The sequence below is a fragment of the Saccostrea echinata genome, unplaced genomic scaffold, assembly GCF_033153115.1.
Source record: "Saccostrea echinata isolate AGI-Se365-2 ecotype Australia unplaced genomic scaffold, CSIRO_AGI_Sech_v1 ptg000025l, whole genome shotgun sequence".
Lineage (NCBI taxonomy): Eukaryota > Metazoa > Mollusca > Bivalvia > Ostreida > Ostreidae > Saccostrea > Saccostrea echinata.
The window spans coordinates 20499447-20516123 of NW_026889774.1; the positions used below are offsets into that span (position 1 = coordinate 20499447).

General features: G+C 32.8%; 2 protein-coding genes across 2 annotated transcripts; both read right to left on the bottom strand.

Moving 5' to 3' along the window:
* On the bottom strand, positions 1-3910 carry LOC133192124 (cAMP and cAMP-inhibited cGMP 3',5'-cyclic phosphodiesterase 10A-like). The gene is made up of 3 exons (XM_061328000.1): positions 3297-3910; positions 1653-2154; positions 1-1378 (listed from the first exon to the last, which is right to left on the bottom strand). Exons 1-3 carry the CDS (start codon positions 3842-3844, stop codon positions 107-109), a joined length of 2322 nt encoding a protein of 773 aa, XP_061183984.1. The 5' UTR covers positions 3845-3910; the 3' UTR covers positions 1-106.
* A 4277-nt stretch (positions 3911-8187) lies between these two features.
* Positions 8188-16617, bottom strand: LOC133192131 (DCN1-like protein 5). Its single transcript, XM_061328010.1, has 10 exons — positions 16506-16617; positions 13401-13481; positions 12890-13029; positions 12437-12507; positions 11616-11689; positions 11212-11303; positions 10816-10924; positions 10459-10563; positions 10201-10303; positions 8188-9975 (listed from the first exon to the last, which is right to left on the bottom strand). The coding sequence occupies exons 3-10, from the start codon at positions 12961-12963 to the stop codon at positions 9914-9916; spliced, it is 690 nt and encodes a 229-aa protein (XP_061183994.1). The 5' UTR covers positions 12964-13029; positions 13401-13481; positions 16506-16617; the 3' UTR covers positions 8188-9913.
* Between the last annotated feature and the right edge of the window lie 60 nt (positions 16618-16677).

Genomic DNA, 16677 nt, shown 5'->3' on the forward strand with positions numbered 1-16677 from the left:
TTTAATTTTTGCAGAAAGAATATATTTCTGGTTTAAAAGAAGAGAGAAAAAAGTCTCTGATTTAAAATATATAGATCCGGTATTGCTGCATAAAGCTTGATTTATTTCAGCATTCTTGTTCACATTTCTCTGTCCACTTTTCTCTGTTCATCAAGCATCCCTCAACGTAAGGTTCAACACCATCTATGATCTGTGACAGTGTATTGTACAGTGGAATACAAATAAAGTTTATAAAACCGATTTGTTGTTTTGGTTGATCTTTGCTGTTTTCGCGATCCATCATTGGAATCGGAGTCAATCCTTGCTTCTTTTCTTCATCCCCTTGTTGATAAAACTCGTTATAGAGTCTATCAACTGTTTCTATCTGTGTGTCCCAGGGTTTTGCTACAGCACATAAGTCGGCAGCGGTCATCATGAGAGCTTTACAACATGCCCGAGCGGTTTTGTCATTTAAATCAAACGTTCCCTCCTCTAGACGCTTGCTTGCTTCTTTCTGATTAGGGAAATACAAGGCTAGATCTGTTGCAATGATATGATTGCGAAGAAGTTCCAACATTTCTTTATATTGAGACCCATTTAGAAACGAGAAAATATCTTGCCCATCGGTATGGAGTATAGTTATTGTCTGCTTGTAATGATGTTGTTCCATTACAGATGTGGAATATAAAGATGCCAAAGGAAGATTTAGCTTTTGAAAGAAATCATTGTTGTAGCCCCTATGATCAAGATCGTGACATATACCGCCGATTATCAGAGCCATCTTTTCGAATTTAGTAAAGATGTCTTCGTTTGCTTTTATCATTTGCCAAAGTGCATGAGCAACGTGAAATCCATGTTCCCAGTTATGATAAGTGACAGGTCGATAGTTCTTTCTGACCGTGAGAATAAACCGGCATAGTTTCTCCATTTCAAAAGTATCTTCTCCAAAGAGATCAGACGCTATGTATATGAAGAGCCGAGGAAGACTTTCTACGTGGTAATAAGCATAGAAATCTGGAGAGAAAAAGGTGTCTGGAATAGCCTCGTTTTCGATGTAAGGCTTCTGCTGAAGTGATAACACCTCTTCTTCTGCACAAACAATGTGATACTGCAAAACATCAACCGCCACTTTATAAATGGTTTGTTGTTGGTACAATAAACTATAGATTCTACTGTAGTGCAGAGCCAGAGCACAATAATCGGAAAAGAGGCTAAAATATTCCTCGTCTGCCTTTGTGAAATGGTCATGGTGAAGACAATTGACGATTTTGGTGACGCCGAAAATTTGGTCCTTATGATGAATGGGCATACAGAGAATGTGTTTGGTGTAATATCCAGACTTTTTGTCTGTTTCTTTATCAAACCTTGCGTCATCGTACGCATTGTATATGTTAATAACCTGGAATTGAGAAACAAATGATTGAGCGAAATGTTGTTTGAAAGATATTGTTGACTTGCAGATGAAACTGCAGTTAATGGAAAATTACTGTTATTGAAGCATATTTTTAACCGAAGAAGATGTTACTTCAAAGAAGCTTTTATTAAAACTGTTAAGGAAAACATGTGGTCGGAAAGCAATATATTGACTTCAATTACTAAGTAAGCTACGGCTATTTTTATAGGGAAGTTAGCAAGTATCAACACTCTAGAGTTCTCAATCTCTCTATAATAACCTTTCCTTTCTCGATAACCTCCCATGCAATTTTGTCTTCGATCTGAAGATCATGGACTTTTCTTTTCTTATACACTTCCTCTCCATCTGCGCCCTTTGTGCCAGTATCTTCGTAAGCAATATACGACTTCGACTGTTCTTCATCAATTACATACATAGAACATCGGTCTGCATCTAAAAGATCCTTGGTGAAATGAAGAATGGTTTTGGCAACTTTGTCAGCACATGTTATGTCTTTGAATAGCCCTTTGGTAATTTCCAGTAAGAATTCGTTGAGTTCATGTTGTGTGTCTAGAATTCTTTTGAGGCCGTTTTCATGTATACAAGCCGCCATCCATGAAACTACTGCATTGGTAACTTGCACATCAGCGTCAGAGAAAGGCTGTTTTAACTGATCCCTTGTAAACTCCATCACGCCAACGGTATCTGCGCTAGGGAGTACCACCGGTACACACAAAACACTGCAGTCTTTCATTCTCTTTGGACTAATTCCTTTTGGAAATCTGACAAACAACAACATTGATAGAAATAAAATCAAATAGCTTACTTACAAATATTTCCATTTCTATCTGTGTTCTCTGTGATAACTCTGTAACAATTTTCAATTGCCAATGAGTACATGACTAGTTATAATTAGTCATGTACTCATTGGCAATTGAAAATTGTTAATTAGTGAAAGACAACTCTTTGAAAGTTAGGGAAGTTGATTTCTTGATCATTCTATCGGAATGTAAATTTCGCCAAGCGAAAGGTCAGGAGCTAAGAAGGCCTAATATGCATGTAATTCTCGTTCGGCTGTCTTTGTGTCTGACGCTAAGGAGGCCTAATATGAATGTAAATCTCGTACGGCCGTCTTTGTGTTTCACGTCAGTGGGCGGGGACTATTAAAATTGACATGTGAGGCCTCGTGTAATTTAAATCTATTAGTCTACATTTTTAAAATCTAAATTTACAATTTTATTTCACAATGAAATGGAAATATAAGGAATCACTGTCTAGTTAGTAGCGTATGCCAGGGACATCAACGATAATTGGAAACGTGGGATAATTTATGCATAACGGGCATCGCCCGTTATGCAAATTATCCCACGTTTCCAACTATCTTTGATGCCCTGGCATACTCTACTAACTAGACAGTGATTCCTTAAATATACTTGTCTTATCTAAAATTTACATGCTGAACCATTTCGGTTAAAAGATTGTGCTGCCATAAAAGCATGTGTTTTTAAGGACACTAGCTATTAAAAGAAAATGATACATTGATTGGAATATTTTTGCCATTTTGGTTGTTAATTGTGTATGAAATAAATCGAATCTCTGAAATAAATATAGACTTTAACTAGACCATATTAGGAAATTAATTTCTTTTTCTGGGTACATTAATTTTTATGATATATTAGGAAATCAGAGAATACTATGGTACATGTGAGGTTAAACTGTATATAAGTTCTGTTTGGTTTTTTCTGGATACTTCTCTGCAGGATTTCTAGTGAAAACCAATAACAACGTATACAGTAATGTACACAACACATTTATAATTATTGGTAGATCTTTATAAACCAAAACTTTATGTAGCAACAAGACTTGCTTACAGCATTTGCATTGTTAATACATTAAAAATTTTACATTAAAAAAAAGTAAGTACCTTGAGTCCATTTGCAAATCTCGAACAACTATAGTCTTCTTTTCCAACACAGCATGAGCAGCTACAGTAAGATTTTTTCCCACGGGACCACAAGGTACCAATTCTCCATTCTGGTATAGAGACAACATGGTTTCATTATGTGTTGGCACGTAAAACGCAAAATCATTGGCATTTATGGCGCGTCCTAACACGTGTGTCGTCTCTACCATGCGTCGTTGTTGGTCCTTTTCGTTGTAACTGGTGGTTAAAACCTCTGCTATTTCTTTGACGCGATCCTTGAGATAAAGTGACTGTAGAGCAATGGATTGTTCACCAATGGCTGCTATGTTAGGACGATCTCGCTTCAATTGTAACAGTTCTTCCAATTTTGATTCTGGAATAGATTCCAGCACAAAGTTTTCAAAGACTTTTGGATGTTGGATTAAATAAGTTTTCACTTGAAGTTCAGACAGCGATGTTACGCCTGTATACTTCCAACGTGGTTTAATCATGTGCCCAGGAAAAGGTATTCTCTTCAGAACTGACATCTGTTCCAAGTTTGATGCCATTTTTATTGTTTTTTCTCGATTTTGTTTTGATCTACTACTCGACTCTAACGTCAGAACTACTGTGACGTCATAATGGTACTCACATATGTTCACAAAGCTCTAGCAACGCGCTGACGTGTTATTTTATAGCAAATCAATTGTACGAGATTAAGTCTGATTTAAATGTAATATATTTTTTTTTCGCTAAACAGAGAGGTTGTGATAAATTGGAGAAGTTAACAACACAGAGATCCTTCTAATCGGTTTACTAAATACTGAAATAATTGCATTTAATAAATATCAGAGTAATAAACAAAAACATACGTTTTTGAGTAACTATGAAAGTAAACATCGATCGCTGTAAAGTATGAATGAATTCGTTGATTGATAAAGGCAATTAATTGCACTCAGTTGGAATTCCCCACATCTGGGTGGTTATCTGACGTAAACGTAATCGCAAAAATGTGAATAATACTGAGGAATTAGTATATAACTACATGCAGTAAACTCTTCAGTCAGTAAATCCAAAACAGATCAATAAAATAGTAAATTTTATCATGTTTGCATTGAAATATGGTATTGTCTTACTAAACATGCGGAACACAATACAATGAGCACGTAGACTTGTACATTATGGTGAATAATTGCTCTCGGTGAGAAACTGTAATGCTTAAGGTATGTAACTTAACAAGCCGTAAGAAAAATTCACATATTTTTTCATCATTTTATGACCATTGATGGGATAAAATGTTGCATGACTGTTTGTTGTGTTGACTTCCGAGTCATCAACTAGCTACTCCCATTGAGCACTGCAATACCTTGGACTGATTCTGTCGTAAACAAATTTGAGACGATAAAAGCTTACTTAATTGGGAAAATTAAAGTGAACCTAATAATCCCGAAGTTTTACCTCTTCTCTTACATTTCATGACGTCAGCATCGCACGTAATGAACACCTGAACATCAGAGTGAGCAAGACCAAATTGCCCCCGCTACTGAATACAAAAAAACTTTGATTTATTCACAAATTGAACAATCCACGAAATGTATACCATTTTTTAATATCATGTATAATTCACCGATGCTAGTTTAATAATTTGAGAGAAAAAAATATTATTAATATAATAATATTTACTAAAAATTCTTTTTTCCCAGAATCACTACGTTTTCAAAAAAAATAAAACACACACACACACACAACAAGAGGTCTTTGGGTCACAACACTCACCTAAGTCAGCTTGGTCCTGCAGTAATCTCGATGGAGATTCGGCTCGGCTAGATATTTTGTCTGACGCCTACACCGGTGGAGGCGTCAGACCAAAAATCTACCCGAGCCGAATCTCCACCGAGATTAGGTCCTGCTGTTGTTCAGCCTCCCCCTTCTTTACTGCCATGAAAAAAAAATGTTGACACCATATTGTGGTAATAGCTTTGCCCCAAGGAGTCATGACAAACTTGAATCAACACAACATTGGGGTGTTTAACATGGCTTTGCTGTTCTAGAGAATACTTTTCAAAGAATTTTTTCCCCTTTATAAATGAATTATGTAAATTTAGCTCCAACTTAACCCTGTGGTCCATAATTTTTTAATTTTTTTTTAAAGTTGAATCCACACAACTAGGGAATGTTTGTACATTAGTATGTACATTAGCCTGCTACTCTTGAAGAGATTTCTTTAAAATATATTATATGTAAAATTTCGATTCTCTATTGTGGCCCCACCCTTCCCTTTGGGGCCATAAGAAACTTAAACTGCACTACCTAAGGCTACTTGCATATAAATATTACCAAACCTCCTGTTCTTTAAAAAAATTAAAAAGCTTTTTTTCCCTTTTTATTCTCATGTAAAATTTTAATTCCCTATTGTGGGATGGTTTGAACTAAATCAAATCTTCACTACCCAAAAATGCATGCATGTACATGTAGGGACCAGACTTTACAAAATATATTCATTTTCTTGTTGATTCAATTTATTTAATGTGCAAAAAACATTTTCCATGATGAAAATAACTGAAATAAGTCAAGAACTTTAAGTGACATCAGTAACAAACACATTTGTACAAGGAAGTCCATGACACGCTGAACAAATATGTAAAATTGATCACAACAATCTCGACTATCATACATTCCTTAACATAAAACACTGAACTTCTGACAACTATCTTTATATTCAATATTAACGTCAGTGAATTTAAAATTTAACTGACTTAAAATCAAACTGTTTTTCCTTCATTTTCAATGAACAAGTTTTCATTTAAATTTTACATGTAATAACTGCATTCTCAACTATAAACATGTAACCTTAACACTGAAAGTGGCAGTCAAAATAACCAACATGCATGAACATGTGATTCTTTTTTTTCCAAGCTCATCCAATTCACTTACATGTAATTGAAACTGCTTATACTGACTTTGCATGAATGGATTACCAAAACCTTATCTTCTTCCTCAGAGTAAAACAAAACAATGTAAGATTCACTAGTAGTAATGCATTACTGATACATCAAATTTTGTCCCTTTTAATACATTCAATATGTATACTCAACCATATATTACCTCAGCAATACATAAAATATTCCATATTGTACAAAATCTCACACAATGCAGGTATTGTTTATAACATTTACACTTTGTTTAAGTTTCATATCTGACAACTTGTTTTGTTAAGGTTTATAATAAAAATAAAATTCACCAAAACCTTTTTATATGTACATAACTGATCAAATATGAAGTGTTCTTACTTTGAGTCCATGTAATAATAAACACACAAGCTAATTGGTCATCAGAATTCTGATCTTGTAGTAAGAAATCTTGGTAAATGCAGAAAGAAAGGTTTGATGAAATACAAATTTATTTTTTGGATACAAAATATATTCAATATAGGGGCCTATTACTACAGGAAATTATGTTGGTGAGGAATGAATTTGCCATTTAGGATTATAATTCTTTTCAAATGCTTGATAATCAAATGGCGAAATGACACTGAAACCTGGGAAGCATCAAAAATATGTTAAGTTGTATATTCTTCTTGCAATTACAACCGTTTATACAAGAACAAAAGACAAAACTTGTAATAAAAAACTTGTTTAAATGATCTTATAATATACAGTAGTTACACAAAATATGACAAAAAATGTTTCTTTTCCAAAAAAAAAAAAATTTCAAAAACAAAAAAAATGCAGATCTTGTTCCTGTCATTAGGATTTTTCCCTTCTTTTAGGTACCAGTAATGTAAAAAACTTTTTTTTTAATATATGTCAAATTACATATACCGGTAATACCAGTAAATATCATCATACGGACTACTTCAAAAGAAGAAATAAATATTTTTCCTTTTCAATTTGAAAACAAAAAATGAAAAAAAAAATTAAAATTTACATTATCTTTCAAGTCATAATTTATTCAAAGTCATAATTTATTCCATAAACATTTTCTTTCTATTACATTTTCAACAGTGAAATACTGTGATTTATTAATTGAATAAAACTGATATTCTCTTACAGTGTGAAAGGATACCAAAGTGATATTCTGTCACAGTGTGAAAGGATATCACAGTAAGTAAAAAATAATTTTTGGCCTGTTATAAGATATGGTAACTAAACTGTATTGATAGAGACTAAAACTGCCAATTTCTTCCTAAATATGTTGCTAAAATCCATGTTACAATGTTTTCAATCTCACAACTGCTAAGCTATATAACGTTTCAACCGCTCAATTATGACGTCACAGCCTATGACACTGTGTTAAGAAAAGACAGAGGCAAAGGGAAAATCAAAGAAAATGTAATAAACAGAAAATTCAATGTTTTGTAGTTGGATATGGAATTATTTCACTTGTGAGGTAGGATTTTTTTTTTAATATTTTCACTCGTGCTTTGCACTCATGAAAATATCAAAAAAAATTCTGTCCCACTCGTAATAAATTCCATATCCAACTACAAAACATTGAATATCCTCTATTTAGTATAAGCTACTATTTTGATTTAGAAAACAGATAACTTGGCATAGTACAATTTATAAACTATATCATAATCTTTGCATAGTTTACAGAGCACACTAGAGAGAGGGTAACAAGTATAGACACAAATATCATGCATATTTTTACAAATTTTGTCTTATGTAATACATGGAAAACTAGGTCTTATCTTAGACATTTTTACAGATTTTTATTAGGGATGCGCTATTTTAGCAGTATACTGGTATATCATGATTTTTTATTGTGCTATACATAATGAGAGACAGAGACAAAAAAAAATACCAGTATTTATTGTGTAATTATAAAGTCTGATAATAATTAATTTTTTTGTTCAAACATTTGAATTACAATTATTAGAATTGTAAAAAAAAAATGTTGTAAACCAGTAAAACAATGGGATCATAGAATCCAAACATGCTTCATTACACGTAATATATAAATAAAAATGAAAAAAAGTGAAGCTATGTTTTCAAAATACATTTGTTTGAAAATTATGGAAATTTATTTAAACTCATAGTAAAAACTGCATGTAAAAATATCATGATATTATAGTGATATTTTTCGAGAAAAAAAACCCTACGAAATATATCGTGATAAAATATTTTTGGTGATACCCATCCCTAATTTTTAAAGTGCAAGTGTTGATGCCATTTTTTGTGCAGAATGCGTAATAAAACTGAGGCGTGCTGTTGCTAACCACGATAAAAAGAAAAAAAAAAATTATCATGCATTCTCATTTCAAAAAGAATACTGTTGATGATTCTTTTTTTTGGTAATTCCAACAAAAACATAATTATTGTGTATAGCTTGCAATAGAAATTATGGAGGAATGAGTCATAAAACACCTACAACTTCAGCACTTACACTTACCAATATTACAATACGGTGTATCAACAAAATATAAAAGACTCAGAATTCTCTTGGTGTGACAAAATAGCTTGATCAACCAAGTTAGATAACTCCTACTTCTTGTACCATTGAAACATCTGCTTAATATGAGGGACAATATTTTGAGCATAAATAAAACAAAAACACAAATACCCTACAGAGCTTCTTTGGTTTTCTCCAATGCTATCAGCAAACTGACAATCACTTCTATTCTTTTTGTGGCATTCTTATCCATAAGTGGGGATGTTTAGTTATTTGTGGCGAGTACAAATTTTGACGACGGCAAGAAATGTAACTAACAGGAAGACAACACTCCCTCATTTAAACTACTTACTCATCATCAATTAGAAAATGCCAAACAAAAACATACTTAATAATACAGAATTACTGGCCATTTAAAAAAAATGTTGACACATAAAATTTCTAGCATTAATATACACTGGTAATACCTTCAAATTCTAAAGAATGCAAGAGCGTGGAAGTTGTACAAACTAAGCACATAAAATGTGAAATTTTGTGTTAAGTGCCATACAAATGATTTTCTTCCTAAAATACAAAATAGCACTATGTATGATAAACAACAGTAAAAAAAAAGAAAACTTAAAAATGCAATATGTTTTTTTTTTTGAGGAAATCACTTTGCATATGCATACCCATGAACACAAAAGTTGTGATGCAACAGACTAGATAATGAATTCAAAAATACATGTATAATTAATTGAAACTGTATATAGCCACATACAAATCTGCTTAAAAGAAGTAATGAGCAATGTCTTCTATCAAAATTAGTCAAATTGCAGTAGTGAAATATACAAGTGAAATGGATAGTACACTGATATAATCAAAGTATAAATATAAATTTATACGATTCTTACACTGTACATTATACATTGACGTCATTACACATTGTACACTTTAATACATTTTATTTATCTATATAAAGATTCTCTTTATATTACAATAACATACAGCACATTAGATGGTTTAATAAAAACCTTAGGTTTTTTAGCACTAAAAAATATACATGTTTTTGCCTCCAAGTATACCAGCACACTCCATAATTATTCGCTTGCCAGATGCAAAGTTAATTGTCACCCTTTCACTGTTCAAATTCAATGCCCAATATTTGTGAAACTTATCACTCTCTGTGGAAAAGCACTACAAGTGATTGGCTAAAATTATGTAGACTGGTACCAGAATCTATGAAAGACATTGGTTTGGAATGATCAGCTGGACATGGATTTATTCTCTCGATACCACTCCACAAATTCATCCAATAAAACTGGCCCTGAAATTCAGAGATGCATGTACACTGGTAAGTATAATGATTCTAATTAATTGATGTATATATACAGTCGATATTAAACAGGATATAAAAGATCCAACCATTTCCACATAAAAAAATCCCATTCAAGCATGCTTCCAAGGGATAAAAAACAAGTTCTGAAAACCAAGTTAAAGGCAGAATGAAAGTAATTACATTTTCAAAAATTCTAATACTTAGTTTACTTACATGCCCCATCTTCATCGTAATTGGATAAATCTGGAAGGATAGATCTACTGAATTCCAAAATATTACACCACTGGTCTTTATTGATCACCTTGTACTTGGATTGCTGTATAAAAATAGAAAGCTGATGATATAGCCTATTCCAAGGGAAGCAACTCTTAATTATCATATCGAGATAAATAGACCAGCATGTAACCATCCCAATAAAGTCGTGTGAAAGAGAGGTAATTTACAGTACCTATTTGGAATCTGTTAACTTACTTCTATGAATTGATGAAATGAGCCAAACAGTGGCCAGTGTTTACCCAAAAGTAGACCCAGCATTGCTTTTGCTGTCTCTACATCCATGCTTCTCTGGTCTTTGTTCTGTAGGAATCAAATACTTCTTATTTAATACAAATCTCTAAAACAATGAACAATTTTTCTAAACAAAAAAACTAAAAGCACGAAGAGCCTTTACATTATTCATAAGCGGCCATGGAAGACAAGTATATTAGAGTAACATGTACATGTATTCCAATTTGAATTGAATATAATGCAAGAAATTATTTACAGGTATGTAAATGTTAACATCAATAAAACAGGTATCTAATGATAATGTTATAAAGGAAAATTTACCCTTGCAAAATCAAATGCATATCTGTAGATGTTCTTGAAATGTACAGGTTCATCAAGCATTGACCGCAAGTAATCCAGGCGGCCTTGTAACTTTGATATACAGTCACACCTTTCAACAGTAAATTTCTAATATCAATATTACATACATGTACATATGTATACATAAGAGGCAATAAAATATCACAGGAAAAACAGCTTGATAAGTAAAAGGATAAGTTTCATTCATCTACTTAAAAGGTACAAAATTTCACAAATCTGGTTTTCAGACAATTATTGCAACCAACTATACATGTATATCCCTGGAACTTTTGCTAATAGGTATAACAATTTGACATCAAAAGTCATCCATGTGGAATGATATTTACAGAAATCATTGACAATGCCGCCTTTACTTACTGGAGCTCTGTCATTCCTTTCAACCACTCAGCTTTAGTGAAAAATCCCATAGATTTAGCCTCCAGTTTCCATGCTAAACATAACATCACTATCTACAAAGTCAAAATGAAAAGAAAAGTTATTGCAAGGACGTTGCGAGAAGTTCACTGGTAAGTATTGTGTTAGAGGTATACTTTTGGTCATGAATATGCTGCTGTTTTGGGGTCATGGCAATTTCAAGGGGTTTGAAAAACATAACATTTATACAATTTTAGCTGTTTTTGGTTTCTTTCAAAATTCTTATAAAATTCTTTTATATCAGCATATCTCATCAAAGTAGGTTACACCCTTCATACATATCTGAAGTCAAATTACATCCTTTCCCCTTAAATTTTATCAGTACTTACATGTATATGTATACTTACATTTTCTGGTTCAACGCCAATATCCTCACAAAATTTTTCCATTCCTTCTGGACCCAATACATCTTCATCAGTATCTGTAGTTTATGAGAACGAACATTTTATAAGTAAAAGCTTTCCATCATGTACATGAAAACTGCAAGGAAAATTCTCAACATTTTGGTAAGTAGCATTTATAATATCAGAGAACTTCTAAACATCATTTCCCACAAGTTTTCATCTACAACATATTGTATATGTAAACTACAGATACTGTTAGCACTGAGCTCACATAACGATACCCCCCTGCTCCCATATGAGTATATTGGCAAAGTCCATGTTTTTCTATGGGAAACCTCAAATATCTGTCCAATCAGAACAAAAAATAGGTGGTGCAAAATGACACTTTGTAAGAAAAATTATGTGAAAGTCTCACTGAATTTTATTCAGTGGTTTAAGAGAAGTTGTGGATAAGAGGTGGGTACCCTCAAGTGACTGTGTTACGGATGTATGGATGAAAGACCTACGGAAGAACGGACATCCCCATCACAATATACCTCCCACTTTTCAAGTGGGGGTATAATAAAAAGTGTTAAAAACCTATCTCTAGTATAGTGATGTTGAAATTTTATTCCAAAATAAAAACTTTAATCTGTAATAATTAGAGTTTAATCTGATTTTCATTAATCAAAATTAGATATTATACAATAGAATATTTGATGATCAGTCCAAAGAATCTCTGGCATTATTACCATGTGTGCAACATAATATTGAAAGCACAATCAAAATAAAACAAATCAAAAAAAATGACTGGATGCTCTGAATAAATAGGATTATAAATATACCTGTATATTCATGGAACCAAGCTATGCATCGCTTTGAACTGAAATCATTTTCTAGTTCATTACGTCTTGACCTGAAAATGATAGTTAAAAAAAATGAAGTATACATATTTGTACTCATCACTTTCTCCATCAAAAATTTCCTATAGGGAAATTGCTCTGTAAATAAAACATAGCAAAAAATTAATATACTAGTTCGGAATTAATTCACTGATACTATCATTATTATCATACTATTTTATTTTCATTAAGTTAAACAAGCATTTTTATTGTTTCATATTTGTAATGTAATGGGTTTAAATTAAGTAAAGTGAGCATCAACCATACTCAAAGGTTACCTGCAAGCTGCGTAGGATTTCAAAATTTAAAGTATCGGTTAATGGTATTGCAAATCAAGAAAAAAATTCTTAATTTCATCGCTACTGAACAAAATAATTCAGCAAAACAATGCCCTACCATGTAGAAACCTTTGCCTTTTTATTTCTTGGATCATCGGAGGTAGGTGAGCTCCGTTTTCTTCTTATTGGCATGCTGAAGTAATTTGTGCAGTTACTCCAAATTCCAGGATTAGTCAGTGAATTTCTCTCTCCAAGAGACTTTAACAAAAAATAATAATCATTTTCTTTTTAATAACACCACAAATTATGAGTTTTGGCAAATTTTTACAGTAGACTGCAATGCTAAATGATACTCTGACATTTTACCAACCTACATGTAAATCCCACCAACAGTGCAGGTCAATTTGTCTACATATATTATGTCATCTTTATCTAATTTACTAATGAGTAAGAACTTTGCATGAAATTGATATGAAAAAGGCTTAAAAAAAATTATGTAATTTTTTGCTAAAGCCTACACATATAATTCAGTGGAACATTATATTCATGAATAAAATTGACCAACAGGATCTTTGTCAGACAAAAGAAAAAATACATCCCAGTACCTGTATAAATATAAACAAACTTACCAGAGACGTGAACCTCCTATCTAAGTAAGGACCTGTCTTCTCCTCCTCCAGAGTGACAGCTACTGGACATGCATTTGATAACTCTGTAGAAGAAATCAGGAAATGGAAATGTTCATTGTTGTTCTAGAAAACTAAAACATTTGTCTCTCCTTCAAATTGTCAACTTTGTAATTTTTATCTCCTTCAAATTGTCTTCATTGTAACTGTTAAGTCCTACAGAGGTCATGATGACACACAGAATATCATATATGGTGGTACAGTAACTAATGTGTTATACATATGAAGTGTGGGCTATAGGGGTTATTGTAAACACAAATGTTCAAAAGTAAAAATTGAAGTTCATGGTGGTCATAATCTTAGGATCAGAAGTCTCTGACATACACAAGACTAGTTTATTCTGGTTTGTACATATACTTAAGGAAGAGATGTGTTTGGTACCTTGACTTCTATTTTTATTTTTTTTCAGTTCAATATTTACAGAATTGCTGTATACAGGGAAAATTTCGCCTTCATTTTATTTTCGCCCCTTTTGCCCTTGTATCAAGTGAGCGACTTTAAAATGGGGCGAATTCAAAGTAAACAGCAGATTCTTTAACAAAACTGTGCCTGGGCGAATTTAAAATGGAGTGAAAATGTTTGAAAGTGTGAAAGGGCAAAAATAACATGGCGTGAAAATAACCCTGTATACAGTATATATCTTGATGATTTTTTAACTTTACCAATTATTTATTGCAAAGCTATTCAATAAAATTGAAAAGCAAACAAAAGAATCATAATTAACCTTAATTAAGTGTACTTATGTACTAAGTTTTACTGAAATTGGTTTAAAAACTGTTGAAAAAAACAGAACAGAAATTTCTTTTTTTAGCATGAATCATGGCAACAAAGAATTACAACAGTACTACAGAATCATGTCATAGGCACTCCCAAGCTTAATTGTATGCTCTACTATAAACATTACAAGGCAAGAAACTTGCCTCAATGATGGATTCAGCTTTGGGGCACTTACCGACTACCAGTAGTAGCAAGATATTCTCGCCCAAATGGGGCTTTTCTCAGAATCTGAAGCTCTCATTTATTGAAACAAAACAATATGTTGTAATCTTGCAGAATTGCCTTCACATTGTGCTTATGGTCATAGGCACAACTAAGCACAACACAAACAATGCCAAGGGGGACAGGGTGAGGTGGTTTCACCCTCTCCTGTATGGGACAAGGGCTGGTTCAGAAAAAAAAAAATTATATGCCATGATATTATGAAAATTTGGAGCACCTTGATTTACCTTGAGAAATTTCTGGAGCATTAGAGGCGTCTCTTTTCTCTGGGCTTCTTGACTGATCTAATAAACGTGTACTTTTTTTTTACTATCTTCAGATATTAGTCCTTAACGCTCATGGATAACAGATTTATTGACATATTTTTAAAATTGTTATTTTATACATAAGTAGGAAAATGGCACAAAATGGCAAACATGTTTTTAAAATTATTTGGTATTACACTGTTAGTGTTTCAACCTAACATGCCCAACATTAGTCCAAAAAATCTGACATTTTCCAGGGGTTTTTCACGATTTTGATATTTGATGTGCCAGGAAAATGTCACAACCAGTGCCATTATGAAAAGTGGAAATTTTGCCACCCCCAACTGAACTCAATTTTCGATACTTGCAAATTGAATTAAATGTCAAACCCGCAACCTATCAACAGCAGAATGCTTCTTGTTCTCATTTATATCACTGAAAAGAAAATATCACTCCACATTTTGATACAGGTATCACAAGATTTCGAAATGCTTGAAATCAAAACTAACCTAGACAGTTTGATAAAATGTTTCACCAGACACTTTATATTATGAAGGAACAATAAAAGCGATATTGGTAGGTATTGTAATGGATTGTATTGTTGATATGATGTGAGTTAGACATTTAATTTGGTTTGCATGTATCAAAAGAATCCGGGATGTTTCGCGCCGATTCTGTTTCGCACTGAGATGGTTCGCGCCTGAATGATTCGCGCCGATTTAGGTGCGAAACATCTCACGATTTATTTTAAATATTCCATGACATTTTTATCCATTTTAAAAAATTGTTTATCAATTATAAGATGTACATATATAGATGTTGTGTGTTCAAATGCATAATAATACATGTATGCACTGCCAAAGATTACGGATCGTGTTCATCAAATGTTCCATGAGGATTTAAATGTAATTAGTTGTAGATCGAAAGGTGAGAATTTATTAATTGACGTGTTGGTAGTCAAACCAGCAATAATTACTTAATTAGATGGCGGTATTATAATTAGCATGGTGTTAAAATAATACATAATTATATGCTATGTATACTTCAAACACAGACATAAATAATTATGTCTCTGCTACAAATATAATCTTGAATTAAAAAAAATGTTTCAAAAAATATCAAAATTTACATCAATATTTACACCATATAACATGTTTAAAATCTAAAATTTTGTTAAACGAACTTCAGTTGGCTAGCACATATTTGTACAACAATGTGGGGCGAACTATCTCAGCGCGAAACGGAATGGGTGCGAAACATCGCAGCGCGAACCATGCTTAGGTGCGAAACATCCCGTTACCTATCAAAAATTGACCCGAGAATGCTACCTCAGGTTGGAGACGGCGAATTTCCACTTTTCATAATGGTGCCAGTTCTGACGTTTTCCTGGCATGTCAAATATCAAAATCGTGAAAAACGTCTGGAAAACGTCAGATATTTCGGACTAGCCCACCATATTATAAAATGCCAGGAGCTAGCTTCTTTGAAACCCTGCATTCAGACAGGTACACACGTTACCTCAATATCTTTTAAAATCGAGAAGTGCATGTCCTTCCTAAGAATGTAATAAAAGAGTTTTTATCTCTCCTTTGTTTAAATGAGAATGCTACATTATAATAATTGAATGAAAAATCTTTACATTGATATTTTTTCTGCTATCGACCAACATTGGACTGTCTGACGGTGATCATGTTATTGGCCAAACATTACGGCTTCATGAGCTTTAAAATCCAAAAACCAGGACACGTAATTGCAATATATCACTGAATTTAGGTGATTTCAGAATATGTTTTTAATTGCTTACCAAGGCAATTTTTTTTTTACGATTGTCCCTTCTGTAACTTTTGGAAGAAACCCACCGGAAATGTCGTTGGGCATGCGTCTGAGTTTGTCAACACAGACCATGATCATTTAAGAAAAACTATTTTGATTAGCTGTTTCGCTGTGGCGTCCGGCTCAACCAATCAAATCATTTG